The 18935-nt window shown below is 38.4% G+C and overlaps 1 protein-coding gene across 2 annotated transcripts in view; it reads left to right on the top strand.

The window, feature by feature from the left end:
- Positions 1-18935, top strand: part of LOC100495973 (polyamine-modulated factor 1-binding protein 1) — a 263073-nt gene that overhangs the window by 228120 nt on the left and 16018 nt on the right. For both annotated transcript variants that reach the window (XM_018095150.2, XM_018095149.2), the window contains exons 27-28: positions 12837-12930; positions 13576-13637. In XM_018095150.2, coding sequence (XP_017950639.2) covers positions 12837-12930; positions 13576-13637 — 156 coding nt within the window. The remainder of the gene's footprint in view (positions 1-12836; positions 12931-13575; positions 13638-18935) is intronic.

The following is an 18935-nucleotide window of genomic DNA, read 5'->3' on the forward strand; positions in this document are numbered from 1 at the left end:
TTTCCACCAGTATACTATATTTCTGCTGCCTTCCACTCATCTGAACGACAAAATAATATTCATATATCATTGTATGTATTATTTTATATAATTTTATAGATTTATAGTTTATTTTTTCTAAAATAGCCTTGGTGGTAAACCACTGCAACCGATTACTGCCTTGCCTTATCAATCAGGGGTCTTCCGTTACTAGCATGGATACTTATTTGTACAAATGCAGTTACCCATAGCAACCAATCACCTGCAAGCTTTAACTAGTCTTGTGTTGAATACTAAAAACAAAAGATGATTTGTTTCTATGGGTTACCAAACTGGTTGAGCTGTGTTTGAAATCAATGACAATGATCTAAAGATTTTTTTTATTTGAATTATCATGTTTATGGGTGCATATATGAAGGACAAGGTACTTCCATCTGCACAAAATAAGGACATTAGAAACATGGCCACTTTGAAGCATCAGTAAACCTAAGGCAAAGGTCCTGTTCAAGGGACCCCATCTATAGGGATGTAGCGAACCTAAAAAAAAAACGCAAAAAAGCGCGAATATTCGCAAACTTTGCAAACCCCATAGACTTCAATGGGAAGGCGAACTTTAAAACCTAGAAAAGCCATTTCTGGCCAGAAAACTGATTTTAAATTTGTTTAAAGGGTGCCACGACCAGGACAGGGGCATGCAGGAGGGCAAAAATTTCTCTAAAAAATACTTTGTTGAAAAAGCGTTGCGTAAAAACGGGCAGACCTAGCGGAAATACGCAGCGTTTTTTGCTATTTCGTGCTATTGGCACCATGGAAACGGGATTTGCTTACACCAGTACTAGGCTGAAAAACGCCATGTGTGGTTGTGCGGCGTTTTTTAGGCTGAGAAAAAACCCAAATTGCGAACATACGCGGAAAGTTTGTGAACTTGCGCGTTCGCGAACACCCGATGTTCGCGCGAATTAGTTCGCCGGCGAACAGTTCGCTACATCTCTACCCATCTACAGCCACATCTAATAAATGACAGCAACCAATGCTACCTGCTAATTAATTACTATGGGTTATGGGCGAGAATGCTGAAAATTCAGGTCAGGGTATTATAACCACAAAAAATAGAATGTCCATAGTTTAAGTACTTTTCTATTATGGACCCAAGCCACCATACTCTAATAGGTTTGCATCAGAAAGCAAGGCCTCACTAAAGAAGTAAAAAAAAAACTTGTACTGTAGTGATGAGCAAATATTTTTCGTCAGGCATGGATTCGCAGCGAATTTCTGCACTTTGCCATTGGCAAATTGATTTGCAAAATTTCAGTGAAAATTGGTGCGGAAAAATTCTTTGCACGGATTTTTATTTTGTTGCGCGTCATATTGGGAGCAGTCACGTCAACAAAAAGTTGCAGTCGCGTCAAAAATGCGTGGGTGACAAAAAATAGACACAGTGACAAAAAATAGATGCGGCCAACAAAAAAGACGTGGGCAACAAAAAAAAAATCGGTGACAATTGCGTTTCGCCAATTTTTTGCCTTTTCGTGAATTTTATGGCAAAGCTAAACAGGACAGATTCGCTTATCACTATTGTACATGTATCCAAAATGCTTGGACTTATAACCTTATCTGGTTATCCAGATAAGGGGTCTTTCTGTAATTTGGATCTCCTTACTGTAAATCTCCTAAAATATAATTTACACATTAATTAAACCCAATAGGATTGTTTTTCTCTAATAAGGATTGATTATATCTTAGTTGGGATCAAATACAAGGTAAAGTTTTATCTGTATTACAGAGAAAAAGCAAATCTCCAAAAGAAAATAATTAAAATTGTGTGTATGGGAGATGGCCTTCCATAATTTGAAGATTTCTGGATAACAGGTTTTATGTATAACAGATCATATTACTATATATGCTTGTTTACTGAAATTAAATTAAGGAACAATGCCACAAGAGATTCTGTACAGGTCATGGAGCCCCATGGCAATTACTAATATCTTTATAAAAAATAGGCATTACATTGTCTTTTACAAATACCTTAAAGATTTGTTTTGAAGGAATGTTCAGTGGAAGGTACATTGGGAGTGATAGTCATCCTAGGCCAGTGCTCCTCAACCCCTTTGATGTTGCTCCCAGTGGCCTCAAAGTAGGTGCCCATTTTTTAAATCTCTGGCTTGGAGGCAAGTTTTGGAAACTCAGAGACACAGTTTTACTCCAAGCAGAGCCTCCAGCAGGTTAGCAGTCCATATGGAGATACCAAATAGCCAATCACAGTCCTTATTTGGCATCCCCAATGAAGTTTTTTGATGCTTTTTGTGGCTCACCAACACTTGGTTGGGGATCCCTCGCCTAGACAGTGGAACTCCAGCCAATTGATAGCATTCATAGCATTAGTGCTCATCATTAGTGATGAGCGATTCTGTCCCATTTCGCTTCGCCATAAATTTTGTGAAACAGCAAAAAAATTTGCATTTTTTTTTGTCGTCCGTGTCTTTTTTGTTGCCCAAGTCTTTTTTGTCATCCTTTTTTTTTGTCACCCACGGTTTTTTAATGTGACCGCGCCCAATTTTGACACGTGACTAATTTTTTTGACACGCAACACGAATTTTTACTGAAGTTTCACAAAATAGTTCACTAATGGCGAAATGCGGAATTCACTGCAAATCCATGCCTGGCGAAAAAATTTGCTCATCACTACTCATCACGAACATCATTCAAAAGGTGGACACACTGCTGGTTTGTGAACTAATGAAAAGCAGACATTATGGTCCCAAGCAACAGCCACGTTGGTACCTAGATGGAGCCTGTTTTGGGAGGATATGGAAGCCATTTGGGCATAAGTGGAGTCTCATTCTGTGTCAATGACCTATCGTTGCCTTATTTATAGCTATTGCAAGGGAATCAATAATTTAACCTGTGCCATATTCCGAGAGTAAAGTGATTTGTCAGTGTTAGAAAACCCTGTATTCTTGCAGTGCTATCAATGCTCATATCATTATGTATTGTTACCAGCAAAGCAGACAGAAGCCAATGATATTTCTACAGGATCCTACCATGGTGTTTTTACCTTCCTGCATGGGGCTTTTTAAAATGATTTTCATTTACTGTGCATTGATTTGAATAACATCTAAACCATCACATTCAGCGCTTTCCTGCCTAATTTGAAGTGTTTTAATGCAAAGTAATAGCTGTTGTCTTGCTTGCGCGCCGCTTAAATGCTGCACAGAAGCATCTCATATTGGTAAATACTTTTAGAGACAATTGAGTAATGTAAATAGGCTGTTTGTGTAATTTTCTCCTCTTTTTGAGGTAGCTGAAATGGAGAAAATAGCTTGCAGATTTTGCCGTATGCGGAGTTTGAAAGTAACAACTGAAAAATGATGTTCATAATCTGAATTGCAATGAAACCAATTATCTGTACTGTGGCTGTTCCCAGGGGAATGCTCCTAAAGGTTTAGTATTCCTTAAAAGAAATTAAAAACAGCTGTAAAAATACCATAAAACAAAAATAGCAGCTGCAAAAGAGATTAACATTCCTAAATTTCATTTGAACCTGATATGTTATTTTTCCAACAGCAACATGCATGGTTTCTTTAATATAATCTTTATGAAAATGTACATATTTAAAGGAAACCGGAGAATATACATTTTTTTAGTCTCTGTTTCGGCTTGTTTATTGCAGTTTCTTGCTTTAGCCAGTCTGCTATAGGAAAGGTAAAGAATAGTTAAAGCAGGTAAGGGCAGCCTTTTGCTCCGCAGCTTCCAGCATCCTCAGTAATGAAAGAATTTGCACTTAAATAGTGTGATTATTACTATTAGTGATAAGCAAATCTGTCCTGTTTTGCTTCGGCAAAAAATTCACGAAACTTTCAAAAGATTCGTGAAACCGCGAAAAATTCACGGAATGGTGAAAATGTCACGCGTCAAAAAAAATTGCGGCTATTTTTTTGCCGCACATCTATTCTTTTGTCGCACCGCTATTCTTTTGTCGCATAGCTATTCTTTTGTTGCGCGGCTATTCTTTTGTCGCCTGTGGCTATTCTTTTGTTGCACGGCTATTCTTTTGTCACACAGCTATTCTTTTGTCGTGCGGCTATTCTTTTGTCGCACGGCTATTCCTACGTCTCACGACTATTCTTTTGACACGGGCGTCAAAATTTTTGGACGTGCAGCGAATTTTTCCACTGCAAAATTTTTCATCCGTTTGGCGAAACAATCCGCCAATGGCGAAACAATCCGCCAATGGCGAAACAATCCGCCAATGGCGAAACGCGGAAATTCGGCGCAAATCCATGCCTGGCGAAATATTTCGCCCATCACTAGTTACTATCTAATAAGAATAAATATTAATGAAAAGAATAGTGACAATAATATAGAGATAGAGGATCTAACTGTTCATTCAAAATGCTCTGAATGTCAGTATTGTGCCCCATTCACACAATAATGGACTGTAGGGTAATTTACTATACACAGGGGCAAGCTCTATATACACTAATAAGGTCAAAACTGCACCCATTAAATTCATATACATTTAGGTCCAGATTTATCACTATCCAAATTTGCATCTTAACAATGGTTTCATTTTTATGCAGTTTACGACACATATTCAAATTGAAAAAAATTTGACATCTAAAAGATGGAAAATAATGATGAGCGAATCTGTCCCGTTTCACTGCGACGAAAAATGCGCAAATCTTTCAAAAGATTCACGAAAAGCAGGAAAATCTGTGAAATGGCAAAAATGTAAAAAACAAATTGCAGCGTGTATAATTTTTGTGATGCGCGCTTCAAAAAAAAAACAATGCATGCAACAATATTTTTTTGACCCACATCATTTTTTAATGCACACAAAAAGTTTCTTCGATGCGGGCGACAATTTTTTGTCACACAGCCAATGGCGAAACAAGGAAACAAGGAAATTTGCCATGAATCCATGCCTGCCAAATTATTTCGCCCATCACTCAATAGGGCTCATTTATAAACACTGGGCAAATTTGCACCTGGGAACTAACCTATAGCAACCAGTCTGTGATTGCAAGTAGAACAAAGAAACTAAACGGCCAATTGGTTGTAATCAGTGATGATCAAAATTGTTCACTATGTTTCATCACAAAAAAAAGAGCCATAGACTCCAATGTATTGTACAAAAAAAAAGTCACATGGCTTGGAAAAAGTTGCTGCTAAAAAATGTCCATTGACCTCATTTTGTGCATTTTGTAAATTTTTGCTCTTTCACAAATTTTTCATCAAAACAGGACAGAATTGCCCATTGCTAGTTGCTATGGATTACTGCCCCGGTGCAAATTTGCCTAGTGTTTATAACCAACCCCACAATGGGAGATGTAGTTTCAAATTTCAAGCTATTTTTCAAATTAAGTTTTGAAGATTAATGAAGGATAGAGTGTGATTTCGCTGCATTCAGTTGTTTCAGATGTTTTTAAAACAAATTTTCTAGTTTCAAATTAATTTTCTTAGACACCCATCCAATAGTAATATGTAATGATAACAAATCAGACTGCACTGTGGGGGCAGTTTTTGCACTTTCTTCAACATGATAAGTAAACCCAATTGCTTGTTAGCTAATGCCAACTAACCCAGTATACATTTGTGTTAATTGTAATCAATTTTTAACATCCTCACTCTTAGGGACTGATTTACTAAGACACGAATTCGAATCCGAATTGGAAAAATTCCGATTGGAAAACGAACATTTTGCGACTTTTTCGTATTTTTTGCGATTTTTTCGGCGTCTTTACGATTTGCGCGAAAAAACGTGAGTTTTTCGTAGCCATTACGACTTGTGCGAAAAAACGCGAGTTTTTCGTAGCCATTACGACTTGTGCGAAAAAACGCGAGTTTTTCGTAGCCATTCAGAAAGTTGCGCAAAGTTGCGATTTTTTTGTAGCGTTAAAACTTGCGCGAAAAGTCGCGCCTTTTTCGTAGCGTTAAAACTTAAAAGTTTCGCGCAAGTTTTAACTCTACGAAAAAATCGCGACTTTTCGCGCAAGTTTTAACGCTACGAAAAAATCGCGACTTTGCGCAACTTTCGGAATGGCTACGAAAAACTCGCGTTTTTTCGCACAAATCGTATTGGTAACGAAAAAGTCGCGATAATTTCCGGAAAAATCGCAAAATACCGATCATTACAAAAAAATCGCAAAATACCGATCATTACGAAAAAAACACAATCGGACGCATTAGGCCCGTTCGTGGGTTAGTAAATGTGCCCCTTAGATTACGGTTGCCTTCCTGTATTTTTAACCTTTTTCCCTATTATTAACACTGGTATCAGGGATCATTTTTACCGGCTAGTAAAATAATAGCGAGGTGGCAACCTGACCTGAGATTAACACTCCATATTCTTCAGTTATATAGAATAGAGTTAAGCATGGATGTCCATCTTTTGGCCCTCCAATGGTTTGTCAGTTCCAGTGCCCAGCAGGCCGGCAGCCAGTCGCTGTGAGGGGAAGGTGGGGGCTGCAGCTGAGCTGCTGGTCAGGCTTCCCTTTGTTTAAACCATTACTGTAATGGAAGCCTTTATGATTTGAATATGTGCAGTAATGAAATTACGCCGCTGCTTTTATTTCAAGCTGTCAGAAGTTTTCTGTTTCTAAGCCATGTTTACAATTTAGAAACCTGCACTTTCCTCCCCCCCCTCTTTTCGATCTAGCAGTAGGGCACAAGTGAAACGGCCTCTAATCCATTTCATAAGTCTATTAAAGCTGGTACAATACATAAAACAGAGCTGGAGGTGGTGACAGTATAAAACAGTTTGTTTTGTCATGTTGGCCAAAACATATGGCAGCCAGTTTCTAAGAAGTGAGCCAGATGGTGACCGCTAATCGATTCTTTGTGTCGAGCAAGCGGCTGTTTGCTTTTACTCTTTCAAATCATCACTGCATGGTAAATTAACAAACAGCGCAATGGCGTGCGTCCTAAACGTATGTTGGTGAACATTCACAAAATAGTTAACATGTTAGTCTTTCGAAAAAAAGGAAATGCTGAAATCTGGTATGAAAACATTTTTTTTTTTTTCTGGACCGTACGGGTTCCCTTATCCAGAAACCCATTATGTGCAAAGTTTTGAATTACAGGATGGCTATTTCCCAAATAAAGCAAATAATTCTAATTTTTAATTTTTTTATTATTTTTTTTTCCTAATAATAAAGCAGTGTCATGTACTTGATGGTAACTAAGCTGCACAAACCCATATTGGTGGCAAAATAATCCTATTGGGTTTATTTATTTATTTATTTTTTCATATGTTTTTCTTACCAGACTTAAGGCAGTAAACCTCAGGTCCCAGGCATTCTGCATAATAGATCCTATACCCATATCTGGTTTTGGGGTCATTTACATTAACAATACTAAACTAAACATTTTCCTGGCTTTTTTCCCCAGTTCTTAGAACCAGAAAGAGTCCTGTTCTGTCTGTTAAATTATTTTTTTATAGCCCCCCTTACTCCATGTGTGAATGTGCTCTAAATCAGCAGAAGCTATAAGTATAGCCTACCCCAGGGATCCCCAACCTTTTTTACCTGTGACCCACATTCCAATGTAAAAAGACTTGGAGAGCAACACAAGCATGAAAAATGTTCCTGGGGTTACAAATAGGGGCTGTGATTGGCTATATGGTAGCCCCTAAGTGGACTGGCAGTCTACAGGAGGTTCTGTTTGGCAGTACACCTGGTTTTTATGCAACCAAAACTTGCCCAAAAGTCAGGAGTTCAAACATAAGCATCTGCTTTGAGGCCACTGGGAGCAACATCCAAGGGACTTGTGTGCAACATGTTGCTCACAAGCCACTGGTTGGTGATCACTGGCTTACCCAAATAATCCAGTTCATTTCGCCTGCCCAAGAGCCCCATGCACACCTGCACCTTTATTAGTATGACCCCCAGGTCCTCCCAGGCTCCCTTATTTAGCAGTGTTGTCTCAAAACATATATCCATATCAGTACTACGATGCATGGAGGAGTCCCACGCCATGGGCATCTCCATTACTGCTTCCTGCTCTGTGCAAGTGCCATGCTACCCACATAGGAATAGTTCCATAGTTGCAAATGGGGGTGGGAGATGGGTAAAATGAGGCAGGATATTATAGAGTAGAACAGCCGTACATGTAATAGGACACAACAGTCCTATGCATATATATATATATTTTTTTTTGCTTTTGTTCATCCACCACCAATATGTTTAGTTATAGTATAGGATCCTGACTGATGAACCCTTTGTTCCTTTATTTCCCTGTGCTATGTTACTGTGTTTATAAAGCACTTCTGTGAATGGAACTGTAATGACCTTTTATCCTTGCCCGAACTCTTTAAATAACCATAAACCATATAAGAACAATGTGGTTCGTACAAGAGAAGAAGGCATACAAAACACTGAGCTGCATTAATATGGATACATGGTTCAGATACAATGGAATAAGGCAGCTGAAAACCCATTTGCTTGTATATTTGTATAGTGATGCTGTTATTTAAATGCTGTGCCATCTACACAAATCAAAAATGCTTGCCACAAAAGATTGCCACTTTCTACATTCATATTTGTTGTTGAGTAAATGTATTTTATGCATTTTCTCCTTGGCCATCCATGCTAAGGTCCACTAAGGTGTTAGCCCTGGACACCAAGTGATCAAAAGATGTGACCCAAATCAGATAAATTCAATTACCTTGCCCCGGACTACAAGTGAGTAAAAAAGACATGACCAGTACAGTTATGGGGTGACCTGCATGGCTCTCATGTTAATGTAAATATCCTGGACCCACTTTTGCAGTCAGTGTAAGTCAGTTTAGATGAAAACAACTGTATTGACCTCAAAAATTGCAGCTTGGCCAGTTTTATGATTTAGCTGTGTCTCTTTAAACACAGAGAGCAACACGTTTTGCCCAAGGTGACTCCAAACTGTAATTGGATACGAACCAGTCGAGTGGACCAGTCGCCCGTCTGTGTGTCTAAGTGTAGGCTGACTGCCAAAATGAAATATTTCCTTAAATCTATTCTGCCTCTTTTACAAAGATGCCTTTGCAATCCTAAAAGAAAACTGTTAAGTCGAGGGAAGGCTGTTTTCTTGCCTTAACGTGCTTTTTGTTGGACGATATTAATCTCCTGAATTTCGAGTTGCATTTTCCTTTTGTAGTCAAAACTGTGTCTTTTGTTACACGGGATCAGATTTTGAATTAAAATAAGATGTGTGCATCACAGAAACGAAATGAAAGGGAACAATCTCCTGGGAAATGTGTAATCCTTTTTAGAGCCCAGCTCACCACCAGCCCTTAACATATTCACAGCTTATAACAACATATGAACTAGTGTATGCTGAAACAAAATATCAACCGGATCTGTTCTTCTTAAGCATGTTTATTTTATGACTTCTCCCTTTTGAAATAAACCAGAAGTATGATAATATGTGCATAGACTAAATAGGTTGTGTTTATCCCAAGTAGTAATCCAACAGAAGTACAAAACAGAAAAGCTGTATTTTTCTCATATAAACCAGCAAGGGCAAATGACAGCCATGCCTGATGGCTGATATCTTTTATGGTGCAGCTGTGACATATTTTATGCATCACAACGAATGATCAAAGATGTCTCCAGAGTCTATCTGTCATGGAATGTTACCCCATATACTCTGCATTTCTCTAAACCAAGAAAAAAAATAAGTATAGTTAGCTTCTTCTGCTTCTGAGAACATTAAATACATTTATTTTTAAATACTGAGTGTTTATTTTGTTTTCAGGTTTGTTTCCAAGTTCACAAATAATGAGGGAGACCGGCCAAGTTATCATCTGCATAAATATCTCTCTCTCTCTCTATATATATATATATATATATATATCTGAGTTTGTTTCATCCTATGGCAGCATGAATCCTGCAGGGTTAGAGCCTTTATAAAAGTGCCACATATTACAATTTACATCTGCACGTTTCAAAACTGCAACCAATCAAGGTGTATTCGAAAAGACATACCATAACCGCTCGCACAGGATGCGTTTAAAAACATATGGAATTTTGAGGATGTCATTAATATAAATCGTGCTGTCTTAACTAGCAGGAATGTGTGAATGCATGTGGCCAGAAAGCAATATATCAGTAATGGGCTATTGAAACAGGATGTTGGGGAAAACATAAAGCAAATAACGAATAAACTGTTAATACTCGGTAGATGATTTTTACAGGTCCTGCCTTATCCACTTATATAAATGTTTCATATTCTATTTCTGAGAAGGAAACTGCTTGGGGTTTACAACAGGAAAGATTATGATGTCACGGTGCTTTATTGAAGCCGTTTGCCTGCTCTTAAGTGCGTTCATTAAAGTTCATTATAGGTAAACTCACTCAGTTCCATGAATATCTAAAAGGGCATTGCCAACGTTCTAATGCTAAGTTGGATTTTATTTTCTGATATCACAATTAATCCTTTTATTAAGAAGCAAAAAAAAAAAAAAAAAAACCTCAAAAGCCACCAGGAAAATAGATCATGTATGTAAAGGAAAGTGTTATAGGGATCTGTAGGATATAACCTCATTAGTTTGTAATGAATTAGAGGAAACCCATTTAAATTGAATTTCCTCATATGACTGCGCTATTGATGGTTCTGTTTCTGAACACGGGAACCTATGGCCTCATTTAGTCATAAATTTGAAACCAGCGTAGAAAAAAGAAATAGAAACATTAAACTTGAAATTAAAAAAAAAAGGCTTCACAAGCCCTCCATATCCTTTATGATTAAAACTATAGCAATGGACTGAAATGGGCTGTAAAATGTTAAGCTGGCTCCAATGCCAGATTGAAATCATTGGATCTACAGTGGTTTTCCAACACCCAGTTCCCCTGCAAAAGCATCAAAGGTTTCCTTGAACTGCTATATAAAACGTAGAAAGGTTTTATTGCTGCAGTGGAAATACAAATAGAATCATTGTTATTTAAGTCAAAGAACGTTCCTATTATAGTTAATTTATAAAGCACCATCATCTACAGCAGCTCTGTACACTACAGGAAGCAGCCTGAACAAATCAGCGGGCAGAAAGGCTGACAGAGAGTCCTGTTTTTGAGATCTTACAGTATACAGGGATTAGGAAACAGAGGGAACACAAAGGGTGGGTTTGTGTCAGGACTGTATAATAGAACAGGTGTTTCCCAAAGAACAAACACAATATGTGGGTCAGCCCTTCCCAGTAACCCTGAAGCATCAGTCGAGTGCAAGTCCAGGTAAAGTGATAGTTGAGTTCAAGAGCAAATTAGATTTCAAAAAGCGTTTATTCTGTTTAACTTTAACTAAAGTATTCAAACGAACAATTGCCCTGACATATACTGTAGCTGCCTCCTAAGTTGTGGGCTGCTTCAATAAAGGGTTTGACATGTAGATGTAGGGGATGTGACAGGTCCCATCTCTTTAACAGAGGGATTACGTCATTTCTTCACAAGGATCCCTTGGCATACAGTACTGAAATCCAGAATCAGACTTAAACAGTAGCACTGGGCCATTCTCTGTAGGAACTGTAGCCATGCTCTGTAGAAGCAATTCTACCACTTTAGTACACTTCTGTAGAAGATTTGTAATCCCTACTCTCTTGCAAAGCAAATGTAGGACCAATGGACCTGGAGACCAAGAGGAGTATTAGCCTCATCTTACAGATCTGCACTTGTGGGGTTGCTGTAGGGAACACAATACTGCATGGAGCTGCACTCTCATACCTAGATAAAGTTGTCTTAAATGAGGGAGAATATGGTTAGGTGTTGGTCGATTCGCCATTAGCATTCCCACAGAACCAGTTCAATGAATTTGAGTTTATTCTTTGGACTGGGGTATCCTAATAACAAGCTCTTGAATAAAGGCTTATGTTATTTGTGTGACAACAGGGTGTTCTCTTTAAGAAACGTATGAAACTCAGTCCCCCATATGTAATAAAAGGCACTAGGTTTGCCCAGTAGCAGTAACCCATACTGTTTCTTTTAAACAGCTGACCATTAAATTGTACCTACTGATTGGTTGCTATGGGTTACTGCTCCTGGGCAATCCTAGTTCCATGTATTATATAACACCCAGTATGTTTAAAGTGCAAAGTGTAAAAACAGGTGCAAATTTGCATCTGTGAAAATGGCAAACAATTCTACTACTTGGCATGGGTTTAGTTGTGTCTATAGTGCCTAAGCCATAATTTACAATAATATTGTTCACCATTGCATACAAGATTATCAAAGTAAGTGGTACACTTCTGTTAAGTCCCTTTTGTGCTCTGTTCTGCAGTTTTTTTGCTGCAACTGAAAAGTTTGCAAAAAGAAGAGAATTTAAATGTAACATCCTGTGCCAAGCCCACGTGAAGGTGAGAAACCAATTGCATTGTGGGTAAAACAAAGGAAATTGTGCTGATTTCTACACTTGCTATCTCTTTGTAATTGAGGCTCCTATTCTTTTTTTGTGCTTGTCAATAATGAGATCTAAGGCCAGTAGTGATCCAGCAAAAGCAAACTAGCTTTTCTAGCTACTGCTGCCACCCTCATGAGAGAGAAATGCTCATTTTAAGGTCTGTAGCATTCGTGTACATTCCAAAGCTGCCCTGGCACCTAATACCGCCATTCTTTTGCCACTGTTGTTACTGCTGGGCTAAGTTAATGCTTTGGGCTTTACATAATTATGGGCAATTCAGCTGAAGTGAAAGAGTTATAACGCGACATACATGGCATAGGCTTACCTATTGTATTTGTAAATAATTAGGCATGGTGTTTACTGTTGATGTACGTAGAGTGCTTGTTTGTATGCAGGATCCATGACCTGCACATCTATTTCTGCATTTGTTTGACTTAACTGGGTATAATGTATTTATAATTAACAATTAGGCTCTTAACATGGGATTTTTGTAGTCATTTTCAGAAAATAGAAGAGACCCTCTCCATGAAGATTTTGAAACTAAGAAGTGAATCAGAAGAGAATAAGAGAGAGAATGAAAGACTAATGGTGAGCTATTACTTTGTAGCATGAACATATGGTTCTCCACATACTTATACTCACAGAACTCACAGTATTGCAGATTATCTCAAAACCATCCGTTACTGCCATCATTGACTGTACTGCAGTCAATCCCCTTACTAAATGTGTCTATATGTAATTCAGGTACATGTCAATATGTAGATATAATAAAAGCCTCCCATGTCATGCCATATGTCATGTAATCCTGAACCAAAGGTGGGAAAAAGAGAGAATAGGAATCATTTATCACATGCACGGCATGGTGCAAAGTGCAAACATTGGGCACAATTCCACCTGAGAGGTAGGTTTTTGTGCCCTTTAGCCCTCCTGGACTTGTAGTTGTAAATGAACCCCAATATATATTCCCAACAGCACAAGGTTAATGTGTAATAAGCTGGAAGTTTTCAAACTTCAGTCTCCAGCCCCTTCCCATGTGTGGTCCCATTATATCTATGCAGAAGGAAAAATACATTTCTACTGTACACAGTGAATTAGTAGACTGAAACAGTTTAATGCCATTTTACTATAAAGCGCATTAGAACTCTACAGTTATAGCACGATAGCACACTATGCTTTAGTGATTAAGAGCATGCAGAGAAATAATAAGTCATATTTTCTTTGTGATGAACACAGGCAAGTTGCACCGAACAGCAAGCACTTCTGTTAAAACCTCAAAGTGAATTGGACACTGAAAAGTAAGTGCATTTGTCATACAGTTAGGTCTGTGTATGTATTTTATTTGTTTTTCTGATTGTCACCCATAAAACTAATGCATGTCTTTTAGAACTATACCTCAAAAGCTGACTTTTTTCATTGCACTGTGTATTGCTTTTCTGGGACCATAAATTGAGTACACTCAAACCTGTGTGCTTGTGAAATACAAATTACAAATGGTTTGAGGATGATATGCCAAAGGGGTAGGGGTGATTTATGGCAGATGGGGGGAAAAGTGCAGAGCAATAAAAGGCACAGGAGTGCACCCTTAGGGGCAGATTTACTAAGACACGAACGCTCGGAACGTTCATTCGAATGCTCCGAGCGTATTTTCACCAAATTTTTCGTTGCTTGCGTGACTTTTTTGACGCCCACACTACTTTTTCGTATGCTTACGCGAAAAAATCGGAAAGGTTTTCCCGCTGTTTACAATCGTTGGGTACAAACATTGCGTGACTTTCGGATCGCCAATACGATATTATCATCACTAATACGATTTTTTGTAAGCATTTTCATGATATTTGCGATCTTCAGAAATTTTCGTATCCAATCCGAATTTATCCTATTCGGGATTCGAAGTCGTGATTTCATGAATCTCCCCCTTAGTGTTCATTCAGACAGCACTTCTTCACCCAGTATAACCACATCTCACTTTATGCACTGCCTTATAGGTCTAAATGACCCCAGTTATCCTCCACCCCTCCTCAGGAGGCATAATTTGCCACTAAATACTGAGTCGGTATTCCATGCTTATGAGCCAGTGACAGACCTACAAGGAGTCCCATAATGGAGATTGCAGTTGAGTCTCACACATTAATACATAAGGAATACAATAAATTGCACTGGGCTAATTTTTGCTAAGGAAATTCTGGGTCTTTTATTATTATGTAGAATGAGGGCTGAGGCTGTTGCTGTACATTCATCTGTGATACAGTACCCTGGACAGCACATTGTTTTGTCATGTTTATACTTTTCTCCCAAAGCCCAAAGGGTAATTACATATTACTTCATTTCTTTTTTAACTAAAATTGGTTATGGGCATTTTCTAAGGGGAATTTTTTTTCCCCCGATTCGAATTTCTAGGGCTAAAAGTCACAGAAAAAGATTGACTATGCCTCATATCACCTACAAATCCTAATCCGACTATTCACCAGCTAAAACTTGCGAAGATCATGTAGAAGTCAGTGGCAGATGTCCCTTCCCTTCCTACCTACCTCTTTTGCTTCAAGGTTTTGCAACTTTTCCCTCGCGTGCTTTTTCAGTTCAGATTTTTATTAAATGCCAGACATTTGTGGAAACGAGTTTATTCGAATTTTAAAAATTAGAAATGTTAGAGTTTTAGTAAATCTACCCCCATGTGAAGAAGAAACTTTTTGCCACATTAGTCCAGCTGTAACTAGTGATGAGTGAATTTTTTCGCCAGCCATGGATTTGCAGCAAATTTCCACATTTCGCCATTGGCCAATTGTTTCTCAAAACTTCAGCGAAAATCTGCAGAGAAAAAATTAGTTGCGCGTCAAAATGGATGAGGTTGCGGCAACAATAGGCACGGTCTTGGCAAAAAAAAATGCGCCAAATGCGTTTCTTGGATTTTTAGCTATTTTGCGAATTTTCCTAGTGATTTGCTCATCACTAGCTATTACATTGCAAGATGATAAAACCAATACATGAAAATACTTTATACTTTATGCATTTATAGACTGTATATTTCCATCCAGCAACTGTCAATGAATAATGCTTGTACCCTGTTTATCACCACTTTAGGGCTCTGGCACACGGGGAGATTAGTCGACCGTGACAAATCTCCCTGTTCGCGGGCGACTAATCTCCCCGAGTTGCCATCAGTTGCCATCCCACCAGCAAAAATGTAAGCCACCGGTGGGATGGCACACGCTGCGCAGGCGATTTCGGCAAATCGGCTGAAATCGGGCCGCCGCGTGTGCCATCCCACCGGCGACTTACATTTTCACTGGTGGGATGGCAACTTACATTTTCACCGGTGGGATGGCAACTCGGGGAGATTGGTCGCCCGCGAACAGGGAGATTTGTTGCGGGCGACTAATCTCCCCGTGTGCCAGAGCCCTTAGTATTACAACTGTTGCAATCTAAATAGCTTATCTGTTATCTACTATGCATTTTGGGCCCTTCATGGCCACCTCCACTGCTACAGACTAGCTTAGTTATCTAAATGGTATTAGATCTTCTCAAGTAAATGCAGATAATTGTACAGTAAATATGCCTCATATAATAGTTCCCCATAAACAGTATGGAACGTGAAACTTAACCTGCCAACAAGTTTTTCCCAGGGGTTGAAGACTGGAGCAGCTACAAAGCCCCCAAAAATGATTTATGTTGATTTCCCTCCCATGTGTATAAAAGGACAGAATTGAATATTCATTCAATAAGTGAAGAAGGGAAGAGATAGAACCATTTTGTTTCATTTAAGGACCATAGGTGCCCTGTCTTGGAGAACACATCAGCGTATACAAAATTGTCCCCATCTGTCCTCCCTCTCCTGAGTAGCTAAAGCAGGAAAGTGTTAACCCTATATCTGCTTTTTTATTAAGACATTTTATTACATTCACTACATTTATTACATTCAAATCACGCAATCTTTTTTTCGCAGTTGTCCCTTGTCCAAAAGTTATAAAAACTAGCCCAAGTGTGCTGCTGAAGCAAAATAAAGTGGTATTTAGTGGCCCAAAATAAATGCACAGCTGTAACAGCAGCATCATTTTATCTCAGGGAATCTCTTTCATCAAAAGACCCATTCAATCAGAATTGATTCTTAACCTTTTAATTAAGAAACAGACTTGAGTTAATTATTGATACAGCCTATGCTGCTTCACATTGATTGGAGCATCAAAGCACACCGAAGAACACTTTGATTCACCAAATTTAGATGGAGAATTTTGAATCACTTGGGTCATTTATCATCCTTGTGCACCGGCTGAACATTTCCCAGCAAACCCACCACTTGTTTGCAGTATCGATATCATGAACTGACATGAGTGGGCACAGTTAATAGACTAGATTTGTGCACAGCTTAAGTGCTAAGTAAGGTGTAACTTGCATGCCTTCCCCCTCAATCTCATATTTTATTTTGATAAGCGTGTAGCAAAAGACATATACATTCTGTATTAAAAAGGCTTTTTATTATCTTAATACTGTAATACTGTTACTGACATGAACCTTGAACTATTTTGCTGGTTCCTTGGAAAACATTTAAGGTTCCTGGAGCTGCCTCTTCGCTTACTGAAGAATGGCTATGTTGGGTGGGGTTCAGGGCCTTCCATGAATAGAGCCTATGTGTAGAACTCAGTACAACTATGGGATCCCTTATCTGGAAACCCATTATTTAGAAAGCTCCAAACTACAAGAGGTCCATCTGCCATAGAGCCAATTATAAGCAAATAGTTATCATGTTTAACAATGATTCCTTTTTTCTCTGTAATAATAAAATAGTAGCTTGTACTTGATGGTAACTAACCTGCATGAATCCATATTGGGGGCAAAAAAATCCCATTGGATTTATTTAATGTTTAAATGTTTTTAACAGAATTAATGTATGGTGATACCAATTACTGAAAGATCCCTTATCTGGAAACCTTCAGATCCCAAGCAGGTAATAGATCATTTACCTGTACTTACATGTAGGAGACATTGCTGTGCTAATCTTGTCCACCCTAGCTTCCAGTGCAAGGAAATATTAAGCTGTTCTATATATACTAATGTAACCAACCTGTATATGATTGTATAGGGTGCAAATCAGTTTACAAACCTTTAGAATCATGTAGCCTACCATTCTGCCATTGTATACAATATGCTATTGCCAACTTCTTTGTGCATTGCTCAATGCCACATCTCACTTTTCTGACTCCTGATCTTGCCCATCCCCACACCTTGACTTTCATACCCCCTTTTCCCTGAAGATTGTAAACTCTATTAATCAGGGCCCTCTTTCCTCTTGTATTGGTCAATACTTGTATGGAATCACTATGTATATACCCATCTATTTCCCAGAGTTGCGGAATATGTTGGCATATTATAAATGTGTTTATAATAACGTAATGGTATGGTGCACATTAACTTACACATATTGGAAAGATGTTATTACTGTACAGTGTTCCTGGTTCATTATCACTCAATAACTGTTGACCCGGCACTTGGCAATCTGTGTGCTCCGATGTTCAAGTGGACAATTTGTCTGCCTACCTGTGGATGCATTTGTTCCAGACCATCAGTTTCTGTCGTCAGATTCATCTCTTTCTCCACGTGTGTGTGTGCTCTCAGCAGCCTCACTACAGACATTTATTCATTGTGTATCCACGTAGGCCTCGGCACTGTGGGAAGTCCATATACAGGCACACACAGAACCAGCACTCCTTTGTCCATCTTATCGCTAGAGCTTTCATTTTAGGCAAACATGTTATTCATCTGTATATATTGGGCACTAATTCTTTAAAGATAAAAGTTTGTTATTCCTTATTGTTTAAGGCTGCTATACACTCACATACAAGACATTTGCTTATATTAAACATTTCTGAATCTGTTTAGATGGGGGCGACTGCTGTATGAAATATCTGCCTTACAGTTGTAATCTTTGCTATTCTTATGTTATACTTGAATAAAGTCCAATGAAATTGCTTTTTAGTTCCTGCAAGATAATCCTTTTATAATTGTTTAATTTTAGAAGCCTGCCCATGTCATGTTTATAGTCCCACAAGCATCTAAATTCTTCCTGCGAGCTGGGTAAAAAGAATCTTCTGGGCTGGGAACACAGCATCTTATTATAGAGATGTCAGTTTTGGTTTGAAACATAAACATATTTTTTATTTAGATATTAGTACTTATAGTGATCAATGGCAGTGTGCGGAGTGCATTAGAAATTGTTTTTGATCAGCACAACGCAATTATTCACAAAACTCAAAACAGAAGGGAAAGTTGGGGAAAGAAAGGAGAAGAGTTATGGCTTTCTTACGGTGGAGGTAATTTTAATATAGACGAGATCGGCCCAAGTCCTGCAGTTTGGACTGATAGATTATCTTGCAGAACTATCATTTCAATAATCTCAATGACAGTGCAGCAGTGGATACTTGGTACACTATTATAAATTAAATTTACTGCAAATGTCAGTGCAGAGAATATGGAAAGAAATCCGTCATTTGTGTTTGTGGAAGTTAAGATAGGGAAAAGAATTTAAGATTCTGTGACAAACACAACAAAAATGATGTATATGCTGTGACAATATTACCAGTTGTATGCAATTTCCTTTTTCC

The sequence above is a fragment of the Xenopus tropicalis genome, chromosome 6 (assembly GCF_000004195.4).
Source record: "Xenopus tropicalis strain Nigerian chromosome 6, UCB_Xtro_10.0, whole genome shotgun sequence".
Taxonomy (NCBI): Eukaryota; Metazoa; Chordata; class Amphibia; order Anura; family Pipidae; genus Xenopus; species Xenopus tropicalis.